Consider the following 23,882-nt stretch of genomic DNA (forward strand, 5'->3'; position numbering starts at 1 on the left):
CAGGAGGGGGTTCAGGAGAAACAACGCCGTAGGAAAAGAGTGGGGGACATAGCCCCCCAGCCGGCCCCTTATCGGAACACCAGAACCATACCCTTCCTCGTAAACAAAGAGCAGGGATCGTAGGAGGCATTATAAACAGTAAGGGGAAGTCATAATTCTGTATTAGTATCTGTCTTTACTAGAATGCATCAAAAGGGCCTTGAAAAAATTAATTGTATCTATTGACAACTAAAAGCTATACAAAAGAATAAAATTCCATGATAACATTAGGCCACAATTTAAATGATAGTAGTGTCAATTTTATTTCATTTGGGCTAAACAAAATGCAAGGCATCTTATCTACTCTGAAAGTTCACACAAGCTTACTGTAATACCTTTTAGTTGTTTTATGTACTGTTTAAAAGCAAAGTCCGACTGGCAAAATTTACAACTCATTACAATGCCTTGCAAAATTTCAACCATCAACAGGATGCAAGGACACTGTCATTGAGTGTGCCTTAGTTGCTGATAGGGCCCAGAAAGACAAGAGTGAAATCACGTATAGTGCACATGGCATAACAATCATGTACACTTCAATGTAACAAAAGTTTAACATTCTTTTTCCAGGAGTCTTGTTTACATAAGACGAATGGATGTCCTTCCAGTCACAATCAAGAAGTCTTCATCTCGCAAAATCTTGAGCGCATCCTCAAACTGTTCTCTGGAAATTGGCTAATATGAAACGAAAATTAAATTTTGAGATTACTTGAGACTATGGAAATACATACGTACAGAGAGCAACTTGAATTGTAAACATCAACTTTCATATTCATGGAACTTTATTTTTCACAAGCTGCAAGTTTCCATTCAAAAAGCAATATCTACAATACTCGTCAAATTTGTTGTTCCCCTCTCCTTCAACGTTGATTTTCACAACTGCTAGCAGTTACCCGAACAATTCTCACACAACATTGAATTAGCTTGAGTCTGGGGGCGGGGGATGTGGTCTAAAAAGCGATCTTGTAACACGCTGATTCTAGACCATTCGCTAAGTGTTTCAACTAAATGTGTCCGGTATTGTAGAAGGAGCCTGCTTGCAAGCAGCCAGACAAGCTATTCAAACCCTCTGGCAGTAAGTCTAGGACACAAGCTAATGGGGGCCCAGAAGTCTTCTTTATGAACTTAATTCTTGATTATTGCTTTTGAAGCCCCAAATGACCCTTTACATTTCTTCTCAAATAAATAGGAAAGCTAAAATTAACAGCTACCAGTATATCGTTTTAAATATATAGGGATTAGACTGCTCACAGTCCCTTCTAAGTTAGTCAAACCACCCACTTTGGTCTCGCAAGCAAGCCGAGGGGAGAATAGGGAGCTTAAGCATGCGCGCTTTTGAGACGCGAACGGCAACCGGAAGAGAACATTTCGCGTGCCAGGGCAGTGGTGTCTCAGATTTTTTATACTAATCATCTCTAACGGAGAAAATACTAAGCAAAGTAAGTGTGGTTGTGTGAAGACAAATTAACAGGGAAAACAGCTCACTTCCAGTTGCCGTCCGCGACTAAAAAACGTGCGTGCTTAAGCTCCCTATAATGGTGATAGAGAGTCCCTTCTGAGTTAGTCAAACCACCCACTTAGGTCTCGCAAGCGAGCCGAGGGGAGAATGGTAATAGAGAAACAAAAATTGCAATCATAACTGCGAAGATCATAGCTTCACTTTATATCTCTCTTAATCACCATTCTCCCCTCGGCTCCCTTGCGTGACCAAAGCGGGCAGTTCAACTAACTCAGAAGGGACTGTAAGCAGTCTAATGTAGGTTGCCGTCCGCGTCTCTTCGGCGGCGATCTAACCCGAAGGTCGTGGGTTCAATTCCCACCCTGGTCAGAGTTTTTCTCAGTCCTTGTGTGGGCCCATTTCCATCAGTGGGGCTAACGCTCACATGGTTCATATGGGATAGAAATCTAGCACTTCACATTACACTCTATTCAGTTAACCCTGTTTAAAATATAATTGCCACATGGCCAACGTTTGTATAAACGTAACCTTTTAATGTAGGGACAATTGAGTGTGCATCTCATTTATTGCTATCTGGATGCAATTGGTAACTATACTCTTGTCACATTTATCATATCTTATAGACCTCTTACTCAAGATTTCAAAAAAAAAAGGAGCAAAGCTCACCATGTCTGAGGCTTCTTTGAGCTCTTCAAATGTCTGTTGATACTTGACACTTGGTGTTTTACCCTTGCTCAGTAGCAGATCCTTTAGAGATTTGGCAATTTCAAGACGGCGTTTCCTGTCAGACACACTCAGACCAGTAGTAAGGATGTTGATGTCAATCAATCCTGTCTTGGGATCTGTTGCTGACTGCTTCAGAGCTTCACGATGCAGTCTGTGGATACAAGAAGAACAGATTAAATCTTAAAAGTTAACTTCTCTTTGCTCTTCATATGGTTTTTGAAGGCTCTTTATGGTAAATGAAAATCTGGAGGAAGACTATGGTTTGTTATACTGGTTGATATTTCAAAGACTTCAAGGCAGAAGACATAAGATCCTCTCACCAGTCGAAAGCCAGATTATCAATAACGATTCCCAAACATTACAAAATCAGGCAACTCAAGTGACCACTTTTGTTCAGGTTGTCGAAACTGGGCATTACTAAACACATGAACAGAAAAGAATGTACTAGAATAAGATCAAGGTGGAATGCCACCAGAATGAAACAGAGTGAACAAGACTGGTACCAGAAGATACCAGAACGAGCCAGAATGACATTGGAACAAGAATGAGGCAGAATAAGCCCGAATAACACCAAAATGGTGCGGATTGAAGTGGATTAGCTTGGACTGGAATGACAAAGGAATGAACCATGAAGAACAAAACAACTACATCATTGACATCAACTTCAGTTCTTCTCACTTCCACTCAAGTGACTGTGGTCACATTCACCATTAATTTTGATGGAATACCTTCTGGCTTCCTCCACATCAACATTTTCAACTTTCGGTGACAGCCTCATCCGAGCATGTGCTTCAGCTAAACGAATCAGTGACTCAAGCTGACGAGGGTAAGCAGTGACTGCACCGCGGCTACTACCAACCTGACGCATTTCTGTTAAAGTAAGAATGAGAACCATTGATTAACTTTTTAAAAAATCTGCTGCATAAACAGTGCTCAAAAGGGGAGTAACTCACAAAATGATTATCTCTCAAAGAACAAAATTAATTAACTGTATATGATACAACATGTACCCCTTTAAATTAAGTAGCCAGCCGTTTCACCATTTCATATATCTGCACATGGCCTCCAGAGGGTGCAGTCACTCTTTAGTTTGCACGGCTGATTAGTTGTTTGTCACATTATCCTTGTGCTTGGCATTGCAATCTTGCATACTTTTTGTAGCTTTGCTTTTTCCTGTGAATCTTTGTAAATTCATTGAGCTCCACTCTCCCTGATTCTGGGTGGTAATTATAGAGTCCAGGGGCCCGTTTCTCGAAATTCCCGAAACTTTACGGGCCATTTTCGGGTGTCACAATTTCCTTTGTATCTCAAGAACGGAGAGGATTTAAGTCGTCAAACTTCACAGTTATTTTCTCTTGTTGTTACCTTGAAAACAAGTTAAAAGACCGGCTCTCCAAAATGAGCGGTTAGCAGTTTCACAAATGGCTTTTTGGGCCCGAAAAGTTATTGGGACTTTTGAGAAACGGGCCCCAGGTCCACTGGGCTACGGTCTAGTGCAATCTGACTCAAAGACAGTCTAGATAGAGTTACTTACCGACATAAGCTTGGATAAGGTACTGAGCAGCTTCCTCACTGAGTTTGGGATTCACGTAAGAGCGAGCATAGGCTATGTAGTCCTTGAGAATATTCATGTCCTGAAAAGAGAAAAAGAAATAAAGGAGTATTAAATCATATACATACATACATACTTCATTGACCTCTCCCGATACGGGCTTTTCAGGGCCAATGAATCAACAAAACAACTGAACACAACAACTACAACTGTTAAGAATCCCAACTGGCCGGAGGCAAACCAGTTGGCTATTTACAAGTGCAGCAGGGAAGTTGAACCAGGGACTACCAGGATCAAATTCAACGAGTGGTCAGAGCGGGTCTTGAATCCAGGATCTCTGGATCTCAAGGCAAGCGCCCTAACCACTGGGCCACACCACTGGGCCACACTGCCATACTGGGCCACACACTGCCACACTGGGCCACACACTGCCACACTGGGCCACACACTGCCACACTAGGCCACACACACAGCCACACTGGGCCACACTGCGTCCTCCCCATCATTGATTCTCTTTTGTAACTATTGGGTTATGCTAATTTTACTCACAAGAAATTCTTCTTCCTCTTCTTCCTGAGTTTGATGGTAGAGTGATACTAAATGTGTTGCCAGTCGGCGATCATAAAATTCATCTTGTGGATCAAGCATCAAAAAGATTAGATCAAACCTGAAGGGAAAAGACATAAGGCTCCTGACTTTAAAATTCAGTCTGCATATACTTATCACGGAATTTCCTGTTAAATTTTGCCCTTCAACATTGCTTTAAGCCTTTGACTCCCAAACTGGCCTGAACCGGCCAGAATTTTACTCTATCTAACACCAGACGATCTTACTCCTCAATGGGGAACCCCCGGGAATCAATGGGTTAAGAGGATGAAAATCCACATAATAGAAAATTTTTTTCAAACAAGAAAGTAGAAACAGTTTTTACATGTATGTACTGAAATCACTGAAAGCTATACTTCAGGTAAAAGTTGCACAAAGCATATCATTACACATGGATTCCTCCCGAAAAAAAATTCTGCCTGCACCTGAAACCAATCTCACTTTAGATTTTTCTTTGGAATTTCACTCACTTAAATTTTCAGACAAAAATCTCTATTTTTTTACCTGGAAAGTAGAGTGTGTGGAAGCTGGATATTTTCTACTGTTGTCATTTTAGGATCCCACTGGGATTTGACTGGATTTGCAGCTGCCAGAATTGAGGTCCTTGCATTCAGTTGGCAAATAATGCCAGCTTTCGCAATTGATAGAGTTTGTTGCTCCTAGAAAGAGGAGAAAGAAATCACTGAAGACTGAGTGTCATAATACCATCATAGGGTTTCATTGTCTTAAAGAGGCTTTGAAAGACACATAATTGAAATGCCAAAAGAAGCAGCTTTTTGGTTGATAATTGCAGCCGATGTTGTCACCACCAAAGCAAAAAGAAAGGAACAAAAGAAAAGGAACTTTATTTAAGTGTCTAGTCGTTCTAGTGCTGGAGCACTACATGTGATTGGGGACACTGTAAACTGAAATTAACAATGAAAGCAAATCAAGTCAAAAGATGGTTTTTGACGAGAGGGGAAATCGAAGTACCCGGAGAAAACCTCACGGTGCAGAGCAACAAACTCAACCCATATATGACACAGAGTCTGGGAATTGAACCCAGGCCACATTGGTGGGAGGCGAGTATTCTCACCACTGCGCCATCCCTGCACCCCACGCGCCATCTCTGCACCCCACAATGCATGACTGTGTGACTCCATCATGGAAATCAATACCTCTTTATTCCTTTTTTATTTAAAAGCAATAAATTTTTATTAGTATTTCATTTCATTCTTTACAAGAGATTGTGTTTGTTGCATGATATATTCTGAGAAAGGGATGGATTGCTGTTATTAATGGACCTAAGCATAGTAGGGATTGAGGTATGCTTACATGTGTCATGTATAGATTTGGAATTTGATTTTTAACTCTTATCAGTTTGCTGTAAACTTTGAGTTAGCTAAGATTTCAAGTAACTTAGCGATCTTTTTTGTCAGTATAGTATCAGTTTTTATGGGATTTGAAGGTCATTAAAGATTAAAAGGATAGCCCCTTGGAGTACAAGTGGCACTGTAAAACACCTCTTTGAAATGGTGTCAGTGCGAAAAAATTTTATGATGTCCGGGTCTGCCCCTTTAAAATTAGGAAATTTTGTATGCATATTAACCCATTGACTCCTGGGAGTGAGACTTGACAGATTTTACGCTGTCTAATGCCTGATGATTTCATTCGTCAATTGGAGGCATCCTGGGGCATCTAAGGAGTCAATGGGTTAAGTCAAACACAAATGCTTAGATTGGGAACGCTTACCATGACTTCATGAAGAACTGCTCTGGTACTGTCGTTCATCTTGTCAAACTCATCAATGCAGCATATACCATTGTCACTCAACACAAGGGCACCCCTGTCGATAAGGAAAAATAACATAAGGCAAAAATGTGAGTTGTCTGTTAATGCTCTTTGGTTGACAATACATAAATATAGTAACCTTAAAAACTGATATTTACGTTTGCAGGACCAGCTGCCTTGTCTCTGGGTCCCTGGTGACATATGCAGTCAAACCTACAGCTGAGGATCCCTTGCCAGATGTATACTGACCTCGTGGAACAAGGTTGTACACATACTGAAAGAAAAAGGATAAAAGTATGAAGCATAAATCAAACATGACCTCAATTTGTTCAACTGTTCAAAAAATAATACATCCCACAGGTGGGTGAGAACTTAATAAAATAGGCTAGACTAGGGAACCAGAGACTATAAGAAATTCAGCGGAATCTCATCTTCAAGTGCCAACAGCCAGACTGTTTTTGCTTCCATAAATTAAACTTCCGACGCCAAGCTGACAGTTGCCTCGAAACCACAGATACCGAAATTTATCATAATGGTATTCGAGCTGTGAACTAAACAAAAACTCAAATTCACTGTCCGGAGGCCGAATCGATTTTCCCGGCTTGGTGCTTAAAAGGAAGATTCCGAAGAATTATGGAATCGGAGTAATTGAACAAAGACAATGTGAAGCAGAGCCCACATATTACTTTCCTTTCCTAAGAGGAACAGAAACACATTTTAAAAGGCATCACCTCTCAGTTATTTGACCTTGGACTGACAAAGCTCGTAACCCCCACGTCGTTTGATTCAAAATTCGTGGGAAAAAAACTATCATAGGATGTCAAAATAATTAAGAAAACAATATCCAAATTCTAACAAACATGAAAAATGATGTAAACATACAGTAAGTCAAAACCCATAAAATACATCTGAAGGGGTACAAATGTAGAAGCTCCCAGATGTGTGAAAAATTAATCACATGAAAAGTCTTTTGTTTTCTTTACCCAAGAGTCTCGAAACTTGACTCAAGCCTTAATCCAAGATGTTTTAGAGAATCAAGTTATCCAGATTGATCTTTGAGTGACTGTCAACTTACCTTTGACTGGTACTGTATGTTTGATAAAAGGGCACCTCATTTTCAGGAGTGCAAAGTTGGTAATAGAGATAAGTGGAGGATCAAGGTGTTACAGTAGAAATTGACTATGACAGCTTGTGTGGGGATTGACCAACCTGAAGTAACTGTGACTTGCTTGTTCCTGGATCACCACAGAGAAGAATGTTGATCTCTGATCTTAAATAAGAAAGCACACAGATAAGGACTTAAAAAACAATCCTATTAACAGACCTCAGTCAATTCACTAGCAAATAATCTATCTTTTACAGCAGTTTACAAACCTAAACTTCCCTCTTCCAGTATCGGTGAAGTCCTTGTTTGCTCCTCCAAACAGTTGACACAATATTCCTTTCTTGATATCTTCATTTTCATAAATGCTTGGGGCTGCAAGACACATAATGATAATAATTAAAACACCTGCTTTTGCATTGAACCTCTCATATGCCACCTTCAACTTGCTCCCCTTCAATCCCATGACACCATGGGTACTGTGTAAAAGGACAGCCTATAAAGTTCCTTCAACATCAATCATTCAATGCACTAATGATGACAATTCTTTTTTACATGTAAATAGCTGTAAACTATCAATCCAAAGATTATTGAAGCTCAAACAATAATTATGTCAGGCACAGGTTTCAAGCCCTCACTCCTCTTAACTCCTTCCTAAAACATCAAGATATTTTTAATCTTAAATTTTGTTGCCAGACAAACAAATTATTGTACTCATTAATATTGGGTTAAACATACCCAATGCCTTAGCAAGTCTTTCATAAATATCCGGTTGTTTGGACAACTGGTGTAATTGTTCAACTCTTTCCTGTGGGAATGTCACAACACTAAAGCGAAATAAAAGATGTACACAAGTTAATAATTTAACTACCACCAGCCATTCAGGAAAAACACATGTTCATGACAACACTGAAATTTGAAGAAGGCAATAGAAAATACAGGAGAAATTGAAAGGCAAAGGTGCTTCATGGAACTTGACTCTGAGGGCTTCAGTGCATACTAAGTAAGAAAATCTTAACTACCCAGTTCTTACCCATCAGGATCCTTGGAATAGAGCCTTTTCTTGTCTGTCTTCTTGAAATGGATAACATCAATGTACGTCTTGTAAACAGCTTTTACATTTCTTTGACGTGGGTTTACTCGCATAGGTGTAGCTCTGTAAATTCCTGTCACAGTAACCCTGAATTAAGAAAATTAAAAAGAGAAGGACAACCTCTAATGAAGCATGCTCTATCCCAGAGACAGATATGCTGCATGGGCATGGGATTTACATGTTAATGCAATAATAATAGGTTCATAGTCCTTATCTGAAAAGAAATGATCAAAGTATAACCATTTACAGACATTTAAGCAATAGAGGACGTTTTCTGTGTTTCCACAGCCTCATCTAAAGACGAGGGGGAGTTGGGAGAATTTGAGACAGTTATGCAAACCTGTGACTGCGTCTCGAGTTTACATAACTGTCAAGGATTCTCCCAACTCCCCCGAGTGTTTAGATGAGGCTATGGAAACACAGAAAAAAGTCCTCTATTGCTTTTATGAAATATTTCTCAAAGATAATTCGACAAATGAAGGAAAATTCTTGATTGAAACAGATTTTCTTGATACACGCTCATATTTCCCACCAGCCAATCAAAACACGCATCTGACAGGATATAACCAATCAAAATTCTTGTGATGTCACAGCTGTACTTCCATACTCTCATCTACATGCAGCTATTGACCAATGAGAGTGTGCGTACTATCCAAATTATTTTATAAAATTAAATAGGCAGCAGTTTCTCCCCAGTTAGTTCTAGATGCCGAGTGTTCCTCCAGCTGAGGTTCAAAGCTCTAAGGGGTCAGGGCTGGGGATTCAGCCCTTAATTGCCTAAATTTCTTTCCTGTGTACTACAAAGTTAGGAAACCGTCAATTATTATTGTTTAACACTGCTCCTGCTCTTTTCACTTCGAAGTGTCCTGTAATACCTGTCTCCTGGCTGCACAGCATCAACCAAGTCATTGTGTGAAAACAACATGATAGTGTGTGGAGTCTGACCTGGTGGCATGTCATCTGAAAAGAAATAGAGTACAAGCGCATCCTTTAAGTTTTGGGTCTTGGTTTGAGAAACGAGTTTAAGTGTCAGTTCTTAATGAAGAAACTGTTATGTGCAGTGTCTAGATGTTTACTGTTCAGCAGAGTCAAAATGTTTCCTCATTCCCCAGGACGTATTGCTTTATTCATGAACTTGATCCTTGTAATACCCCATTTTAAGAATGAGTCATAGTCATGGTAGTGTCACTACTGCACTGCGGTTGCTAATTCAGAGCACATCGTCCAAGCATTTCATGGGATAAGTGGTTGAAGTTGTAATTTCTTTGTGTGATGAAGTTGAGAGAAAATTATCAATTGAACAGATTACCCTCCAGAAAACAAACTCACGTTTTCAGTCCGCCATCTTAACTTTATTCGGCATGGGTTACACAGGCAACCCACAGAACAATCACTACAGTATGTGTAGGATTTTCCGATGAAATGACGACCCTACCATACACCCTTGAAATGAACTTCATACAAGCACGTTGCACCGTGTTTTTCATGGCTTCAAATTATAAAAGTTGTACCACCTTGTTTGCTCATAAAAGTGTTCCTTGTAATGCTACGTTTTAAGAATGTGTCACAGTCATGGTAGTGTCACAACTGTGGTTGCTAATTCAGTGCACATTGTCTGAGTTTTTTATGAGATAAGTGGTTGAAGTTGTAATTTCTTCATGTGATGAACTTGAGAGGAAATTAGCAATTGCGTGTGTCAATTCACCCATGAAATAAAGTTGCATGTTTTGGTCAAATCGACCAGCGGTATGTGGAAGGGAGTCAATTTGATTGATTCAATCAATGTGATTCACATCATAAACCCCTATTAGTGTCGTTTCGAGTCTATTGCAAATTGACCATGCTTTGGTTGAATCGATAACTGTATATCGAACAGACTCAATTTGATCGATTTTCTCGATTAGAGTCTTTTACCCCTATTGGTGTCCTTCCGAGTCTGTTGCAAATTGATTATACATTTGCTCCAATCGATAGCTGTATGTCGAATGTACTTAATGTGATTGATATACGATTGATTCAAGTCCAATCACCAACACTTCTATACTACCACGGTTCCAGTCGAATCGCAACTGGTAAATCAAGTTTAGGTGTATTGGACATGGATGACACATAATGCAATCACCTGGTGACTCTTGTAGCTTAGTGATTTGCTTGTCAGTGTACTGTGATCTGTTGTGAATTAACACCATACTGTGGTTTGTGTTGCAGTTGCGACATAAAGCAGGTTCAGAAATACGGCCACGATCAATCTCCACTGTCACAGAAGCATGGCAAACATAACACTGGAAGAATGCTGACATGGAGAAAAAGGGGGAAAGAATGAAAATACAAAAAAGTCATTATCTTTATCATCACCATAATTTGGACTTCTTCAAATAACACCTGTATTTACTTTATAGACATTTTGCTAATATTAACACTGTAGCTGTGTTTGTAAGCAGATCGGCTGTATTCTTCGGTAATGTATTATCAAATTCAGTTGTTTATCATAACCAGGCTCCCATCTCCCCTCAAAAATAGTTTAAAGAACAGAGAGAAAACTGCAAACAAGTGTAAAGGGATGGTTTCGCGGCACACCATAAGGGCAAACAGTAACTTAAGCACTTTTATCAACACATATTTTGAATGTAGTCGTTTAGTCTGAAGCCAAATACTTGATAGGTGGTATTATTTTGTAAAGCTGCACTGTGTGGTATTTTTCACTCATTTGGGGAAAAGGTCATTTTAAAGTGTTGCCAAACATTCTCATCCTCGATTACTGAAGTAAATCTGGTTTGGTAGGAAATGGAAAAAAAGAGCACTTTATGACAATGCCAAAATTTGGACACTGGTGCCAAACATTGAAACTAACCCTTTAACCCACATCTCCAGGGTAGATCTTCAAGAAATTTTCATAACAGTTTACCTCTCATCGTTTGGTTCTCATAACTATAGACTAAATAAGACTACAAAAGCTGCTGCTCTGGTTAAAGCTTAAATACATTACCTTCCCTCATCTCTGGTATGACTTGAGATGTCCTAATAACCATTCCACTGATTGTTATCAGGGTATCAATGTCTGAAAAAAAATAGCTGTGACTATCAGCAAAAGACTGTTATGTTCTCTTTCTGTGTACAGTGTACAAATTTTTACAATAATATTCCTCCAGTTTGTTTAGATGCAGTTTGAGCAAATATAACGTAACTATCACTAGCAGGAAGCTGTTGTGGAATTGATTTTCTTTAACTATACAAGAAAAGGTCAATGGACTATGACAACCACAAAAACCTGAGAGGGGTGGGTGGGTTAATGTACTCCAATGCACCAACAACAAGATAAAAGCAATAACTTGCTTGACAGAGTGATAATAATACATGTGTAATAATAATAATAAAATTTTATTCAAACTTTAAAAAAAAGGACAATATGTACCGTAATTTCCAGGCGATTACCCATGAATAATGTGTTAATTATTCCGCAAACATTTGTTTGTGCGGGTTATAGGTAGGTGCAGGTAATGTGATAATTTTTAAATCTTCCGGTATAGTTTTAAAACCGTAAGTAGGGAAAAAATATAAAAGTCATTAATGAAACTGTTCCTAAAAACTGTATATTGCCTTATTTATCCCGCTTTAATTGCCTAATAAACTTAAATGCTTTCGATGAAAACCAATGCAAATTGAAAACATATCAACAAATATTGTTGGCAATCAAAATTGTTTATTACTTTCTTACTTTGCTAATTTCACAGCTTCTTTCTTTGTTTAGTGGAAAATAAAATATTTTCACTAACTGGAATAATAACTCAAAACAAAAGAATAATAATGTGAAATAGCAGGCTTTACAGTAATTCACACACAAAAACTGATGCCGAAATGTTCAATTCATTTCATGTTGCCGCTGCCGCGGCATTGTCGGCACAAGTGTAAACAAACATTCACGGACAAAATTTTAAAACACCAGAACATTCGGCGAATCAGCAAAATATTCCTAACAAGCACTGCCTTGAGGTAGAGAGTATTTTCCCGTTTCAAGGGCTTTCTTTGAGTCAGTACAACCTGAGATATCGATTTTTTTAGAACCGATTTTTACAAGCAGCATCATTCAATGGAAGATCAAAAACAATAGGTGTGAAAACTTACCAATTTCACGCTAAAGTATATTTTGTTAACAAAATCAATGGTTGAAGTTTTTATTTGATTCAAAACATTATAAAAAGGTAATTGACTGAATTAGAAATAACCGCTTCAATCATTTACGATAAGCATACCCATGAACAATTTGGAGTCAAAATGCTTCGTGTTAAACGCGGATGTCAGAGTTTTACTTTTGAGTATACTCTCAAAGTTATCACTCTTGCAGATAACTTTGTGAGTTTATGAATTTCTTTGGTTTTTGGGTGCGGGTTATCTGCTAGTGCGGGTAATCTGTTGAAATTTTTTCTTGTTATTGCAAAAAATGGCCGATGCGGGTAATCTACCCCGCGGGTAATCGCCCCGGAAATTACGGTACATACATGTAATTAAATTTACAGAAATATTAAAAAATAAGAATTGGACGCACTATACAACATTAAAAATTATTATCATGAGAATATAATCACTGTGTCAATAACAATTTCCCAAATACATTCCTTGTGGCTCAGATGTGAACAGAAAGCCCTTGCAGGCAGTACAGTGTTTTAAATTAAGTCATGGAAAAAGAAAATTACAAGTTAAAAGAACAAAAATCCTGAAAGAAAAAAAGGTTGATTTGGGCAGGCTCTAATGTTTTTGATCTGTAAATCTGAGTCAACAAAGTCTAGATGTCGTCTACTGGATCTTGTGCCTCTCAAGCATTGTATCGGAGATGGCAAATGATGGCAAAAGATACTTTAGATCTTATCCAGGAAATTGCGCTTGAGTAACTTTCTCCCTTCTTTCTCCCATGCCTTTGATCGTGAAAACTAGGGGAGTGAACGTTCCCTGTTCGCTCTCCATCACGGAACTGTACTTGTCTTCCACACAAGGTAAACAAGTTTTCTGTCTACAATGAGAAGGAAAAAATTGTGGACACTTTTTGGCGACCACATTTTTGCATCTGACGACTGAAAAAAATTTTTTAGTCGCCACCTGGCGCCTGCACCAAAAAGTTTTTCAGACCCTGCTGAGGGAATTCTTCACCTGCTCCAGCCTCTCACTTAGACAGTCGCCTTTTTGTTTTCATGTGCTCAGTTGCAGTGTTCAAATTTCTAAGGCATCTGGAGGCTGGTGCTCTTGCTCAACAATTCACCTCACGAGCGGCTTAGTAACTTTTATTCAAGCCTCATAAACAGAAGATGAGGTCACTACAGTATCTGTACAATGTAAAAGCAAGGCCTCCCATGCACACAGGGAGACCAAGGAGGTCGCGTTCTACTTTAGTGACCATATGGTCAGAGACAGCTGGTATGAGAGCCAGCAAAAATACAAAATCATCAATATAAAATCACGAAGCAAGACTTGAACGGCTCCACGAAATGTGGTAAAATCAATTTCACATGGAAAACATAAATAAAGAATATACTTAATCGCAAACAAAACGCCATTTACGCCATGTGTAATAATTGGTCGAATATTTCAAATTGATTGGCTGTTGTGTGCGAGAAATTTGCAAAGGCGTCTTGGATACCGGCATTGTGCCCTTTTGACCAATGAGGCCAGTTTATTGTAAGATTCATTAGAATGCGTTTGGAGTTGAAAACAAAAGCCTTAAAATATTTGCTGCATCAATTTCTTTCTTTAGTTTAGCTTTACGGAGTTGGCTGGAGGCATACTCTGTGAAAGTTCAAAGAGTGACATCGAATTCGAAACCCTGTGTGACAGAATTCACTCAAAAATACAAGCACCTTTCAGAAGCGGCTCTTTAATTTTCTTTCAGCTACACGTGCAAAATAATTTGTTCAAATGGATGGTGAAGGCAGTGAAAAAAATTACTGAATAGAAGGCACTTCCCTTTGGTCTGCTTTTACCATCGTCTTTTGTTTAAGAGCCTGTAACCGTATGTTTACTTTCGGTAATCGGAGCCTTTTTTTTCCCCGAAATAATTACGCGCAACAAATTTTCGAGAAAGCACTTTGATCTTACAAGCTTTTATTGCGAAGAATTTGCAGAAAGGTCAGAAGGTGTGTTATTTTCCCTGTTGATAGGCATCTTGGTATTAGGTCAACAATCTAAACTCCAGTTTCGGCAAAGAAAAGGTCAAAATAACGATCAGGGGTCAGCTACGGGATGACAAAAGAGTTTCATTCAGTGAATGTGAACAGGAATCTAAACTTTCTTGGTTCGTTTCGAAACGCACAATGACATGTTGACACTGCTCTTCAATTCAAATGTTCTGGTAAGTTGATCACAGGAATTAAATATTCATTTTATGGACTGTCTATTGTTTTGTGGAACAATGAACATCACAGCTAAATACGAGTTTGAATAACTAAAGAAAAATGCGCATTTAAAAACACGTGTGTTCAAAAAATGTCTGTGCATTTTGCATCTGCGTAGGACGCTTATTTCTGGCCTGCACTGTACATGTATGTCCAACGGTGCCGCAGACCAAAAGTGAAGGCTGTATACATGTAGCTTGCTTGAGACTGTGAAATGGCGAACTCTGCAAGTTTAGTAACTTCACTGACCCATTCGTCTACTTTCTTCCCAACATATTCTTCAAGGAATGATCTAGATCCTAGATCCGTGACTAAGTGTTTGTGGTCCTCAATGGTGACATTAATAGCAGTGTCTCTAAACATCTCCCTCACAGCCTGTTCGCGTTCCGGTTTGACAATCAAACAACATTTCTTGGTATTGGGAAGTAACCCAGTGCACGACCACTCTCTGATAGAGTCCAGTTGCGTCATCAGCAAACCAACACTGTTTTGCTTCTCTATAGACGTGCAGTCGCATTAAAAGTGGATAGAGGGTCGCCCTGTGTGGTGCTGATATTAACTCTTCATCACCTGTTAAAAGCGTTTGATGCATCAATTAATAGAACAGCATCCGTTTCATCAGCATCGAGGATGCTCCGCATTCCATGAATTGCAGCTTCACTTCCGCTTTCGTGCCCTGCACAAACTTGAACGGAACCACTTGCGTCAATGACATCAGGTTTTCTCATATGCATAACACACTTTCCTATTATCCTCTGTATAACTTCTCCAAAACCGATCAGTAAAAGTTCAAATGCCCAGGCGGGGTAGTTGAAGTTTCGATTTGACTGCCGCATTAAAGCCCCAAAAAACCCCCAAAAAAATATTATTAATACCTCATGAAACTGAATGAACCTTCAGTTCCTTGCAAGACAAACTAAACATCAGTAGGGAGGGGATGAAAGGTCAACATCAAGCAAACCGGGACTTCAAAACGGTGGCAATAGCAAATGTTTCATGGATTTGTCTGCTGAATATCTTACTGCTCTAGTAAAGTGCAAGACAACTTTACAAGAAAGATCGCAGCAAAATAGCCATCGTAGTTCACTTAGAAATTTGGTTTGAACATCCGCGGAATGTGGAAAGTGTATAAAAAATACGCACTACATATTGAGAGAGTCTTTCTGTCGCAGCACATGCCAGTTTGCTGAAAGATTTTTTTAGTTTTGCCGCAAAACAAACAAAATTGCTCCATAAGGTACCAGATTATTGATCGAAAATTATTTCAGAGTTTTATAATGCCTGAGAATCTGTTTCGTGGTTGTCCCTCGCCGATTATGTATCTGTCATAACTGATTTCATGATTTGATTTCATGATTTCATTTCGTGATGCAACTAAAAACACAACTCAAAGGCGCGAAAATGAATAACAAAGGCCAAACGTGTTGAAAAGAAACTAGTTTGCAAACACGTTGCTTTTATTTTCAAACGCGCTGACTCTTCGTTCACAACACGTTGTCAACGCGTTTGATGGTTCACTTATCTTTGAACGGTACTGTAAGTGTTACAGAATAACATCATTGAGTGGTGATGGATATAAAAATAAATAAATAGATAATAATAATAATAGTAAGTCTCACTTCCAGGGGTAAAAGGGTTATCAAACTAATTAAAATGTTTACAAACATAAAACTCATCTGCAAAGGCATCTGTGATGAAAGTGGTTGTTACACAGCAGGACATCTATAATTATTGCAGTAAACACAGTTGAGAAGCAGAGCTAATTTTTCACTACTGCAGAATGTTTATTTGTTATTTTCAAATCCCTACCTTCTGGGTTTAAAGACCTCATATTCTTGGTTTTGTCTGCATTGAAGGTTCTGACCTAATAAAATCATTGATATTATTTATACAAGTTAGTTTCATAATGGATTTACTTTACTAAAATTCTGCAAATTAATCTTCATGCTTATCAGCACTTGAGAAAACCCTGTCCGGTCGTCTGGAACAAGTAGATTTCATGCTTGGGCAAGCAACTTTCTCACACCACTTGCCTGCCGGGCAAGCACCCACTCATTCATTTAAATTAACAAAGAAATGTACTAAGCAATTTAAAATTCACCCAAAAGATATAAAGAAATAGTGAGACATACCGTAGTTATTCGGTTGTAAGGCGCACTCGGTTATAAGACGCACCCCAAACTTTGTAATTTAATCAAGCTAAGTTCTCAAACTGAAAATTACGCGAAAATACTCGGTTATAAGACGCACCCGAAAATTGAGAGTTATCAAAAGGATGTGATGAATTTGAGAACAACTATCCTTACACAACTGGCATGCGAACTCTTTTTGTTAACGTAAACAAAGTGAAAAAGTCACACGTTTAATGATAATTATAGGCAAAAACAAAAGCTAAAAGTTGACACCTGAAAATCATAACATACAACGCATACACTTTTATTTGAACCTTCCGACGTAATAAATAGTCAGAGTTCAGACTTCAGACGTCAAGCGAAAGCGAACGGCGATAAACTCCCACCGAAAGTCATATTCAAAGGTGTTCGACAGCTGAATATCAACACGCCACCAAGGACGCAACCTTCAGTGCACAAGAAAGGCTGGATGAACAAAGAAGGTATGTTTTATCTCCACACTGTTTTTTCAGAGAAGAAACTTTTCATGCGAGCGACAAACTCGAAACAAGGTTCAACCGATTGTGTTGTTTTCATGGGTATCACGTTACTGAGCACGTGCTATTAAGCATGTATGCAAATTTCCGTTTGTTTACTTTTCTCTTGACGTCGTTTAGTGTTAAAGGTCTCTAAAAGCGCTATTCTTTTTTTAAATTGACAACTAGTGTCCTTTTCTTGTGTTGTTTAAACTGCAAGTTCTTCTCAAATTGTGATCTTAAGATTTTGTTGCGCAAAAATACTTGGCTATAAGACGCACCCCAATTTTAGCACTAACTCGCCACCCAAAGACAGATTTTTCTTGAAAAAACTGTGCGCCTTATAACCGAATAACTACGGTATTTTATGTTGTACAGTATTTTCTTCTCCACACGCGAAGCGGGAAACATTAGTGTAATTACTTAAATACCATGTCTCAAATAACATTCTGCATGAGAGTAGTGTAATTAATTTGTCACGCTTCATGACTCGAAGGATAAGGTTTATTCCACGAATTTGATGAAAGAGCTGAAAAGTTGAAGTTAACACTTTTTTTCTTCACGATAATAAATCGGGACTCTTTGAAAGTAAAATTTGAGGAGCTGTAGCTTTGTCATCACACACATGAATTAACATAATTACATCTCATTTATCTTGTCCATGAAAGTTTGCCATAAGCAGGTTTCATACTTCCAGCTTTTTCAAAATTTTCTCCTGAATGGAAATCCACTACCTTCAAAGAATAAATCAAACTCCGAGGTAAAAGTGGACTGTGAAATCTGCATAGTTTCCTACCACGTGACCTTTATTTACGTGGTCAAATTTCCTTCTCAGCTTTTTGTATGGTTTGCAAAAGATAACCGGCTCTACCTAAGAGAAAAGTTACGAGGCAAGTTGATGTTCACCGCCCTAGGAGAATGTTAAAAAAGCCTTCCATCAAACTAATAAAAAGTTTGTCAAAGAAATTCTGACTTTCTTCTGTAATGTATTGATAACCTTTTAACCGGAAATAACTCTAGTTTTCATACCGGAAGTTTATAGAAATCGCGGGCTTACTTAGACTCATGGGAAATGTGAAACCATGCTCTTTTATGTGTCATGGCATGCGAGTGAAGTAAAGTTTACTGTTGTGTTTAGTTCAATCTGTGTGATTCGTTGGCCATCGATACGCAATCTTTACATTGGCAACGAGGATTCGATTCGTTTTGTGAGGTAGGGGATATTTTGGGCGTCATTTGCGTAGAGGATCTGAGTATTTTGTCAGGAGGATAATGACAAGCAGTTAGCGCTACAATCTCCCGAAGCTAAGAACAAATTTGTGTCTTTCATTTGGAACGGATTCCAAACATTTAAAATGGCGGTGTCAACTGGACTCTCGTCCCCAGACTTCCAGCTTTGTCTCGTTTTCATCCAACCAACACTTCCGTTCACTTGAGTATCGCTCTTCGCTACCTTCACATGCAGTAAACACATTTTTGATAGGATTCATGTTTTATTGGGGGTAGTAACTCATTGAAAATGCGACGAGACGCAAGTTCCCACCATCTCAACGCTTGCATGCAACAATATTTTCTTTTTTGTGTTTGGCATTTAGACCACAGACAGGAACTGGGAATCAAGTTTTCTCTTCTTTAAGTAAAGGATCGGGAAACGAGATTGTTGAGCTTTAGTCCGTTAAGTCAAATTCTAAAAACAATACACATGCGTCAAAAACAATAAAAGTCGCCCTCCGGATTTCATCCGTGGCTCAAAGGCAAGCAACATTGAGGCTGGGTGTCGTTTACCGGCGAGCATGACCGCTGGAGAGTCAGTAAATTTTAAGACTGCACTTAAATCACCGTAACTAAGTTTACAATATGATGGATTATTTTCGTGTCAATAATATTCTTTGTAAAACAATCACCTTTGTGACAACATTCACAAAACCTACCGTGTTAACATGTGTGGTCCCTAAATAAGAATCAACTTGAAGAAACTGACAAAATGTGTAGACAAAGGAACCTTGTAACTTTCTGTTTTATTTACTATCGTTTGCGAAGTTGTTTAAGCGAGTGAAACGTTCTTATCAAAGTTTGCAAAAATGTGAAACAGTCGACGTGCAACCCAAATGTTTAAGCTTATAATCTTACATAAAAACAACACAAACATAATTTGCAAAGTTTATGGCAAAGAAGCTAAAAGTTTAGCTGGATAATGAGCTTAACAAAGCATTATATTTTTAATAAGGTCAACCTTAATGTTTACACTGTTGTAATAAAATTCTACCGTATTTACGTAACTAATTCACTTTTTTTTTCATAAGTACAAAAATTCTGGAAATTCCTGTGGGGAGGGTCATCAAAAGTCTTCCGTGGGGGGTATGGATATTTTCTGGAACCACACATTGCTGTACTTCACTTGAAAATTAATAACTCTGGATCTAAAACAAGTCACTGAAGAGACAGATCTTATTCCACTTGAAATTTGGATGAGCCCGTCGGGCAAGTGGGTCATGAGGTTTTCTTGCCCATTGGGCAAGTTGGAATTTCAATTTTTTTCTAGCTCTGCTTATATCACAAAATTTAAAATAATAACTATTCAAGTCAAGTAATAATCTCACTACACCTGGATTTGATGTTGTAGTTGTGCACCTGGGTACTTTTCAAAGAAAACTTCATTGACACTCATGTCAAAGGTAGGGATCACTTCTTGTGGGTAACACACAAGCTGCCTGTACAAGTCAGCATCAAAGGTCTTCAGGTGACCACAGTCAATGTTCAAGAAAGGTGTCTCCAATACATGAATCTGTGAAGAGGCAGTGCAGGACAAATGAAAATGGAAATGTGAGAGTCCTTAGAGGAAGGCAAGTAAGCTTGTGGCTTACGGTAGAGCTGTCACTCGTAACAGTATAATAGTCACAATAACCCCAGTACCCAGGAAATTGAAAACTATGGCTACAAACAAAACAGATGGATCACAAAAGAAAAGAAAATGATGCATACAACAGACATTGGCTAACTTCGTCTAGCTTATGGAGTTAACCCATTGACTCCTGGGGGTTCCCCAATTGATGAGTAAAATCGTCTGGCGATAGACAGAGTAAAATATTAATCTGGCTGGTTTTGGCCGGTTTAGGCGTAATAATAGGGTTAATAATAATGTTACTGAACTTGACCCAAGCCAAGGGTTGGCGAGTGCAACAGCTGTTTACCTCGTCTAGTCGCTGCATGTAAATTGGTAACAGGGGATCAAAGCCATCACCCATGTCTTCTGCATCTTCATCTACAAACTCAGTTATAAATTTCTTGAACTTGTCCTTTGTCTCACTCACAACAACATCTGTTCCCCAAATAACCAAAGCAGGCGCTGCAGCATTTGCATCACTTGTGGGTCCCGTGGGTTGGTCAGTGGTGTCAGATGGCTAGACAAGACAATGAAAACCTGTGAGACAATATACCTTGTTTAAAGAAGTTTTGTAGCTGCATGTAATAACTTTGTTTCGACATGATCTAATAAACTCAAGATTGGCCTCTTGATGACTCTTCTATCAAAGATTATTTTGGTAGCTATGGTAACTTGATAAAGTTCCCCCAAAAAAATACAATCACAAATTATTCTAAAAGAGTAACACTACAGAAATGCATTATTTTATTATAGATGAAAATAACGCAAGACCTAAGTTGGCAAAACGAGTTCAGTCCAGTTTCCTTAAAGCTCACATTCCATCAATATATGTGACCCTTAACGCAAAAAGGGGGCTTATCCAAATTTCACGGTATGGCTATTTTCACGGTCCTGGGCCTGAAATTGTAAAAAATTATTGGAATGTGAGTGAAATTTCCCCTTCAAGCCGTGAAAAAGGTCACAGTCAATGTGAAAATATTTCACGCCATTAAAACAGGTTGCAATGTCTGAGAAATATTTCACACCATGAAACAAAGTGAACTTCTTGCATAAACCCTGAACATTATGCCATCAATACAGTGCCGCTCAAAGGTAAGTTGACAGTCTCAACTCGATCCTTGAAACTTGATTCTCGCATCGCGAAGGGCGAGATGTTCGAGTTTTGAGATGCGAGAATCAAGAGTCAAGAAAGATGAATAAACTCGAAAAGACTTGAGAAAGCAATTTATGTCTCAAAGAAATGAACAATTCTGCCAACAGAGCCTTTGTGTGCAATATTCATGTTGACTCTAAGCAAGCTTTCAATGTTGTTGGCCCGCGAGAGAAACATTATCTTCATTATCCTTCTGCATGTAGAATAAAAGCGTCACGATCTTATTTATGCACTTGTTCTGAAAAACATACACAGGTTTCCGATGCGTTCCATGTGGGCTGGGCACAAACTAGCAAAATGACCACGGATATGTAATTTATCAGAGTATCATAAGGAGTCTCGTTCAAAAGTCGGCGTTGTAATATCAACAAACTGGAATTCCAAATACAGTACTGCGTCTTTCCTATCATGACAAAAGCTGAAACTTTACCATGTAAAAGACAATTAGTCAATTATAGTTGCAATTGTGCTTGAGGCCAACACCACGACACAATCGAGTAAAAATGAAAACCTTCATTCGCATTTTGTATGAAATCTTGTCAGATACATTTACATTGTGCATGAACTGACACAAATTGTGCCCCCATTATTTTTCTTCTTCTTGGCATTGATCAGCTTTCACAGATTTCTCGTACCCTGCGATCAGGCATTCTTTTTGTCCTTAGTACCAAGAGGGCGACAGCATAGGAAAACAAAAGAGGCTACCGTAGATTATTGTCATGGTGTGACTGATTTCTGAACAATCTGATCAATTTCATGCCATGAATATTATTTTCACTCCCAATTTGACGGAGTGAAATTTTACCCTTAATTTCACGGCATGAAAGTTTCCACTGATCATTCACGGCATGATTAGTTTCACGCCAAGAATGAATATTGAAATTCACGGTGTGAAAATTGAAAATCACGTACCATGACCGTGAAAAGAATTCACAGTTTTCAGTGAAATCCATAAGCCTTTTTTTTTGCGTGAAGGGTCACATATTACTTTCAAGCATCAGATGCTGCCACCTAGTATTGTGTGGTTTTGAAGAATTACTATCAATTCAGAACTTAATGACACTTACAGGTTGGTTATCTGCCAGATTTACTTGCCGCATGCGTCGATCACTGCGGATGTCACTACGATGTCGAATGGGAGTACCTGAACTGTGTGTTAGTCAAGAAAATGGTAAAAATCAGAAGAAAATGATCAAGTTAGAAGACATTTTAGCAAATGGCAAAAGACTGAGCTAAGACACGGCATGTGACAAATTCTCCTCTTTGAGAATTCCAGGATAGTTACAGAGAAAGTATCAGACAAACCAAAATATGATACCAAAAACTTTGTCGTCATATAAAACGTCACGATAATCAGCTCACTCCAAGTTCAATACTATTATTTTGTGCCAACATACAATACAAACAGTGAAAGCAACCAAATACAAATGGGGTCATACATGTGTATCAAAGAAAAACTAAGTGTTATTAAAGAAATACAGGCACTATACTTGGTATTTAAATTTGCAATGGTAACATCTGACTTTTACAACTTGTTTTGTCAAAAGGATACATACTCCCATGAGGGGTTCCAGCAGCTCTGGAACTTGGTGTTGCATAGTTTAATGGTGAACTCAGATCAATTTCACTTGTCTCCAGTCCACCTCTTGTTTGAGGTGATGAGACCTGTGAGCCGTCCTGAGGCCCATCAGAGGGTGATGTAGGTGCCAAAGGGAGTGGAGATGATGGCTCCTCAACACGGCGACGTTGAGAAGGGGGTGATGAGGTAGGTTGTGCTGTTGGAGATGCTGCACGAGAGCCCCTACGGCTACTACGAGTACTGCGACCACTGGCATTTGATGTTTCAGAAGCTTAAAAAAAGAAAACATGAATAGAATATGTTCTAAATTGTTTTGTTTGAGCTTCAATGACACTGGAGGATTCTGAGAACATGTTTTTGATAAACGTAAGAAAATAAGCAATTGACCCAATTGTGAGTATAAATAAAATGATTTGATTTGATTTGTAGCTTTTATCATAAACAATATTTTCGCAGTTTTCGTCTCCAGGCGATTATAAGTTTTATAATCAGTGCTGCGTGGTATGATGTACAAGACCGCTTTGCAGAGCAAAACACTAATAAAACTCAGATAGATGTTCACGTCACCTAGAATTTCGACCGAGACAGAGTAACATCTTAAAATCGATTACTTTGAAAACGAACGCCGTCATTTAGCTTTATCAATGAAAGAGAATTCGCAGCTTGTTATGTACAAAATTAGAAGTTATAATTTCGATCAATGATCCGGCGATCGACCCGAGTTATTTACGTTTTAAGCCTGTTTCAGCCAGTAATCAACCAAATTTCTTAATAGTGAATAAATCAAAATCAAAAAAACGTTGAAATAACAATTCCATACGAACCTGGAGGACTCGCTCTTGAACGTTTTCGTCCTCTCGGAGTTGACGGTTCAGACATTTTGTTTCTTGCAGTG

General features: G+C 38.6%; 1 protein-coding gene across 1 annotated transcript; it reads right to left on the bottom strand.

The window, feature by feature from the left end:
* Positions 1-277: 277 nt before the first annotated feature.
* LOC137996249 (DNA replication licensing factor mcm4-A-like) lies at positions 278-23,882 on the bottom strand. The gene is made up of 21 exons (XM_068841666.1): positions 23,812-23,882; positions 22,961-23,258; positions 22,476-22,557; positions 20,563-20,772; positions 19,977-20,156; positions 16,534-16,588; positions 11,331-11,402; positions 10,467-10,637; positions 9,220-9,304; positions 8,285-8,431; positions 7,990-8,078; positions 7,524-7,626; positions 7,359-7,419; positions 6,308-6,423; positions 6,111-6,204; positions 4,884-5,038; positions 4,323-4,440; positions 3,756-3,855; positions 2,950-3,091; positions 2,162-2,372; positions 278-711 (listed from the first exon to the last, which is right to left on the bottom strand). The coding sequence occupies exons 1-21, from the start codon at positions 23,864-23,866 to the stop codon at positions 616-618; spliced, it is 2,640 nt and encodes an 879-aa protein (XP_068697767.1). The 5' UTR covers positions 23,867-23,882; the 3' UTR covers positions 278-615.

This window comes from Montipora foliosa, chromosome 1 (genome assembly GCF_036669935.1).
Source record: "Montipora foliosa isolate CH-2021 chromosome 1, ASM3666993v2, whole genome shotgun sequence".
Taxonomy (NCBI): Eukaryota; Metazoa; Cnidaria; class Anthozoa; order Scleractinia; family Acroporidae; genus Montipora; species Montipora foliosa.